Source organism: Chanos chanos, chromosome 2 (genome assembly GCF_902362185.1).
Source record: "Chanos chanos chromosome 2, fChaCha1.1, whole genome shotgun sequence".
Lineage (NCBI taxonomy): Eukaryota > Metazoa > Chordata > Actinopteri > Gonorynchiformes > Chanidae > Chanos > Chanos chanos.
The window spans coordinates 49,883,920-49,890,033 of NC_044496.1; the positions used below are offsets into that span (position 1 = coordinate 49,883,920).

The 6,114-nt window shown below is 38.4% G+C and overlaps 1 protein-coding gene across 1 annotated transcript; it reads left to right on the top strand.

Moving 5' to 3' along the window:
* The first annotated feature begins 3,893 nt into the window (after positions 1-3,893).
* adra2da (adrenergic, alpha-2D-, receptor a) lies at positions 3,894-5,271 on the top strand. The gene has a single exon (XM_030766474.1). The coding sequence runs from the start codon at positions 4,057-4,059 to the stop codon at positions 5,269-5,271; it is 1,215 nt and encodes a 404-aa protein (XP_030622334.1). The 5' UTR covers positions 3,894-4,056.
* Positions 5,272-6,114: the final 843 nt, after the last annotated feature.

A 6,114-nucleotide genomic window follows, 5' to 3' on the forward strand; every position in this document is an offset into this window, starting at 1 on the left:
ATCCAAAGAAAAGGAAGAAGAAGTTGGATACATTTGTTTTCCACAGCATCCTGAAGAATAATCTAAATGACTGAAATTAGGAAAAGTTCTGGCTTTTACGCTATTTCATCTCAACTCATCTAGAATTAGTCCAAATGCAAAAACACCACAAGGCTCCAGAAATCAGTCACACTGAATCATGACCTTTTCCTGTCAGCATTAATTTCAATCATTTATAATAAGTGATATACAGTAACACTCTCTTCTACTTGACTGTGTTAACCTTTGAGGTTAACCGTTGAGGACTCAGAGAGGCTTTGAATGGGCCAAATATCTCTGGTGTCAGGAGATTTGCGCAAGAATTACAGTTGGTTGGCATGCGGCACAACCACCATCTCACGTTTACTATTATTACCATCCTTCATGCTCACTGTAAAGAACTGCATCCCGTGCCTGGCCTGTTGCCATAGTGTGCCCTCCTATATCAGCACCACTGAATTAATCGCTTTGCTGAATGTTCCATATGGATGTAGCATCTAAAAATAAAAAATACGTAAATATCTTTTTGTTTAGTTCAAAGATTATTTCAAAATGAAAAATAATTGTCACTTATTTTTTCACATTAACCTCATTTTAGTATGTATGTAGTATGTATGCTCTGTAATTCTCTCTCATTCTCACTCTCACTCACTCTCTCTCTCTCATGTACACGTCGTGGGGTAACTCAGTAGTAAGTGTGTTTCTTGGGTCTTATTTGGCCTGTCTGGTTGCTCAAGATTATCTTCAGGAAAGAAGTTTCAACTTTAATGACTTATCATCATTAAATAGGAATGACTGACAAGTACGTAAATCTGAAACTGAAAGTGTTACTATAATTGCAAATTGTAACTGCTCCTCCTGTCTTGATGAAAGTTAACTGAATTTGTTACACAGATGCTGAGGAGTAGGGGTTTCCAGCAGAGCACATTTTTCACTAACCCTGACATGAATAAATTATTCAGCGTGTCAGGTTCTGCATATATAAACACTCACTCTCACTGCTGTCCATACTTAAACACATTAAGGCCTGAATCACACAATTTTTACTGCACTGTCTCGGAACCCTTATACATGTACATACAAATGTTTATTCTGTCTTTATACATACATGCACACGCGCACACACACACACACACACACACACACACAAATGATATTAAAATATATTATTGATCAGTACCACTGGCCCATTCAAAAACACTCTTAAAAAGACGTTGTTAGATAGACTTCAGGTCCTTGCATTAATTAAAAGTTGATAGCTCTGAGCATGCATACAGGAATTCCCTAGAGTACAAGTGCATGTGTTTTCCATTTCTGCTTAACATGTAAATGCAAAGAGTTGTCAGAGGAACAGATGATACTTTAACAGAAAGCTGTGATCCTATCTCTCTCTCTGTCTCTCTCTCTCTCTCTCCCTCGCGCACACACACACACACACACACGCACACTTGTGTCTCCCCTCTCTCTTGCATTCTTTCTTTCCTTTTCTCTCTGGGAGACAGACATTTGTAGATGCTACACACAAACAAGAAAACACTGTAAAAACCTGCACACACAAACACATCTGGAATGTGGTATTCCCTTCAGAACATTTCAGACTGTTTGAATATGACATGAGATCTGCGGATTGCTAAGAAATGATTTGAGGCACAAGAGTCCAATCTCAGAGTGGAAAAGGATCTCTATAATGTCTGCACGAATGCTCTTTGTCAGCCCTGGCCTCAAGCCGAGGAATTCAACACCACCTTGATGGCTTTCTCCAAAGGTTATTTTTGGTCGAAAGGAAACAAGCTTTAAACGTGACTATGTGGAGGAAGATCAGGGGTGTTTTTAAAAGTATTTTCATCTGTAAAGAGGCTATGTCAGCACAGACAGACATTACAGAAAGGTTGATACTGATTTGGCAACTGTGACTGGACATTAAAGGACTATACTGGATGTAGGGCAAAAGTCATGCTTCTTAATGGCTGTGGTGTTACTGACCAATTTTAACATGTTCTTTTTGAGAAACGTCATAGCAAACATGTAGCTGCAGCTTACCTAAAAGACAATAATAATAGCAAGTCAGAGTTTATAAGTCACATTAACTGAACGCTGAACAAGAGAAGTACAGAATCTTGTCACCTAGCGTGGACATTTTGTAAACAGCAGGTTGGGAATTGTTTTTATTTTACAGTGTAGCGGGCCATCAAGGAAGAAGGAGATGTGGAAGTTATGGAAGTTAACATTGTTTACACCCACATCCTGTCAGGGTGTTTGAGCTATTTAGAGTACAAAAAAAAAAAAGGATGAAAAAAAGAAAGGGAAAAATGTGTGCATTCGTGTGTGTTATAACAACAAAACAAAACACTCCGAAATAATGCTGAATTATTTATTTATATTTCATGAAATATAAATTGTGGTTTGCACTACTGTTGTAAAATCACAAATATCGCAGCTTTTTTGGAAGTCTGAATTCATAATTACAAGCAAACATTGCCACTGGACCATAAAAGGGCATTGCTATTACATGAGACTGACGAGTTAAACTCCATAGCTTTCCATCTGGTGTGTAAGTTCAGCTTATTCAAAATGACATTAGAGTTGGTTAAATGTGTCCTTATGTTCAGAGGAACCCCAAGTCCAGACTGTGTCTAAAGATACCAGGAAAAAGTGCTGTCTGTGTTGAGGATTTTGCTTTTTCCAAGCAGCCACATCAATGTATTTAAAATGCAAATCCTGCTGTTTACTTAACTCAGCAAATGGAGGCCTCTAGGTTTAATTCATATTCTAAAATTAGTCAATCACACATCTGGTGTGTGTAACCTCATTTGTACCTTGGTACTCAGCCCTGTTTTTACTGGTTGTTTGTTCTTCCACAGTTACTCTGCATGGCAACAATAGTTTTAAATGACTTTGTCCTCCATTAAATAAACTTCATCATTAACGCTGTGTTAATGTCTGGTTCCTTGTTTTCAAGTTGTTTTCCCAAAGTCCATTTATACTCATTTATTTGAGTAAGGTGTATCTTTAAGCGCTCTAATTAAACTGATGCAAAATATAGCTACAGTAAGCTACATATAGTGGAACTACTTCCCAACACTCTTTCAAACAAATCCTATTTCACCATGACTTTCTTTGTTTTAAAACAAAGCAAATGGATGGTTAACTTGAATATTTTACTATTCCTGCAGCACAAATATGGTCACATGTTATAAAAGTATGCTTCAATAAAATCAGTCAACTGAAAGTAAAGGAAGCATGGTAAAATTGTATTTCTATTTTATGTTTATTTTAAATATTGTTTTGATGTCTAATCTCTAGTTATAAGGAGTGAAAGGGAAGAAATTACACAAACTGTTACATCAACTGTTCATTTGACTTGATGTTTAGCCACAGGCAAATAGCTGGTTGAGTCTAATAAAACCACTAAGTCTCTCTCTCTCTCTCTCTCTCTCTCCCTCTCTCTCTCTCCCTCTCCCTCTCTCCCTCTCCCTCTCCCTCTCTGTTGTTATCTGTCTCTCTCAGTCTCTCGCTCTCTCTATGCAACTTTACAGATGGGTTGGCCCAAAGTATGATGTCATACGCCTCACTCCCACAAGAACGCACATTCCAACATTCAATCTCAAGTGTGCGGCTCTTATGGTGCACTGCATGTTCTTGCACAGAACCTTCAATACAAAGAAAGAAAGAAAGAAAGAAAGAAAGAAGGAAAGAAAACATCTAGAGAAAAGGAGGATTGCTCAAACTTTAATACATTGGCAGCTGAAACGAGACCATTGTTTAATTCTTCTTTGACTGTATTTCATATTCAGAATTTGAACTTTGTAGACACTTTTACTTCGGAACTACAATCCAGCGGACGGATGATGTGCACTTATGACCAGGAGGTAATGGCAGTCTTGAGATTTTATCAGTGTATATTTTCCATGTGCACTGACGATACAACCTAATGTCTCATTTTCCTGTATGGACTTCAAAATACTGCAATGAACTGAATATTGTAATTGGAAAAACAATTACAAAGATAAGCGATTTTCGCGCGAGGATGTACTCAGAATGTATTTAAACAATTCCACAGAGGATGCTAACATCACAAACACGCCAAAAACCTCTCCACATTCGGAGGTCGCCGTGGCATTCATTATCTTTGTGGTCATTGTCATTATTTTGGTTACGATTGTGGGTAACGTGTTGGTCATAGTGGCTGTTTTAACGAGCCGTGCGCTTCGCGCACCGCAGAATCTCTTCTTAGTTTCTCTGGCCTCAGCGGACATCCTTGTGGCCACTCTGGTGATACCATTCTCTCTTGCCAACGAGGTCATGGGGTACTGGTACTTTGGCAGCACCTGGTGCGCCTTTTACCTGGCTTTAGATGTTCTATTTTGTACTTCGTCCATAGTTCACCTGTGCGCAATCAGCCTCGACCGATACTGGTCCGTCACTAAAGCTGTCAGTTACAATCTGAAAAGGACACCGAAGCGCATCAAATCTATGATTGCAGTGGTTTGGGTAATATCGGCAGTAATATCTTTCCCACCCTTAATCATGACCAAACACAACGAAACGGAATGTCTTATAAACGACGAGACATGGTATATTCTCTCTTCTTGTGTTGTGTCTTTTTTCGCACCTGGCTTTATAATGATAACTGTATATTGTAAAATATATAGAGTCGCCAAACAGCGCTCATCCACTGTTTTTGTTGCTAAAAACGGACTGGAGCGAGAGCCCTCGCAATCGGAGACGTATTTTGTCCGAAAGGATAAGTTTGAGATGGAGAGCCCAAGCAGCCATAGCTCCGGGAGCAACCAGCGTCAGGAGGAGTTGGACGACATCGACCTCGAGGAGAGTTGTGTGTCAGACAACAAACCCAGAAACTCTCGGAAGGGAGAGGTTTCGGACTGCTGTCCGAAGCAGAACTGCCGCGTCTCATGGGCCTCCAACCGCGCCTCGCAACTTTTTCAGGACCAGAAAAATAAACAGTTAACGGTGTCAAAAACGAAGGTGGCTCAGATGCGGGAGAAACGATTCACCTTCGTCCTTGCTGTTGTGATGGGGGTCTTTGTACTCTGCTGGTTCCCCTTTTTCTTCACCTACAGTCTTCAGGCTATTTGTGGAGAAAAATGCACTGCTCCTGAAGGGCTGTTTAAATTATTCTTTTGGATAGGATACTGCAATAGCTCCGTGAACCCTATTATTTACACAATTTTCAACAGGGACTTCAGAAAGGCATTCAAGAAAATTGTTTGTCAGACAACTAAACGCACATGAACGCCTTACAATCCTCATCTGTGTGGTAAATATATGCTTTGTGTTGAATGTATATGAAAATGTAAATAGTTACTGGACAAAAACAACGTTTTAGACTATCTAGGCCATGATTCATTGTTGTACGCATACAGAGATATACATGTAAATAGTATACATTAAAACTTTAAAGTCCGAGGTAGTTGTTTGGGAATTTTATTTCATCCTACCAAAAACACACTTGTTAACATCAATGATAATACAGAAGCCCTCTAAATTTAAATTACAAGTTACTTCATTACAGCATGTAAAGAAGCATCACTGTTTGAAGAAAAAGTAGGAAACATTTCATGAATTAATCATTTTAAAAGAAAATACTTATTTATTCGGTATATTTATATGCATTCAGTGTTTTCATTGTTCTAAAATCACAATTTCCATTTTGATCACAGAAGACATGTTTTTGTTGAATTCACTAAGATAACGATGTGAATGCACACATCCTACCAGTTTGCATTTGACAAGATGGTAGACAGAACAGAACTTAGGCCTATTTATAAATCCTGCATGGTAGAAAGTGGGCATTTTGCGTTAGAAGTTTGGGTGAGAATGCAGGATAATTTAAAATTAAATTGCAATCACATGATAAATTCAGACAATGAAACTTTTATTTATTTTTCATATTAATGTTGAAATGTCAATATTTTGAATGTTTTCAAGCGCCAGAAGCTGAATTAGTTTATAGTCTTTTTTTTCTTTCAACACTTAACACGTTTTAGATGTGATATACAGACCTGACACTGAAGTACAAATAAATTGAGGGTCTCCAGTATTAATGAACCCCATTAATCGCTCTCCGTGGTACTG

Bases quoted from the DNA above. Each gene is read 5' to 3' on its own strand.
- adra2da (XM_030766474.1), top strand. From the start codon at position 4,057: ATGTATTTAAACAATTCCACAGAGGATGCTAACATCACAAACACGCCA.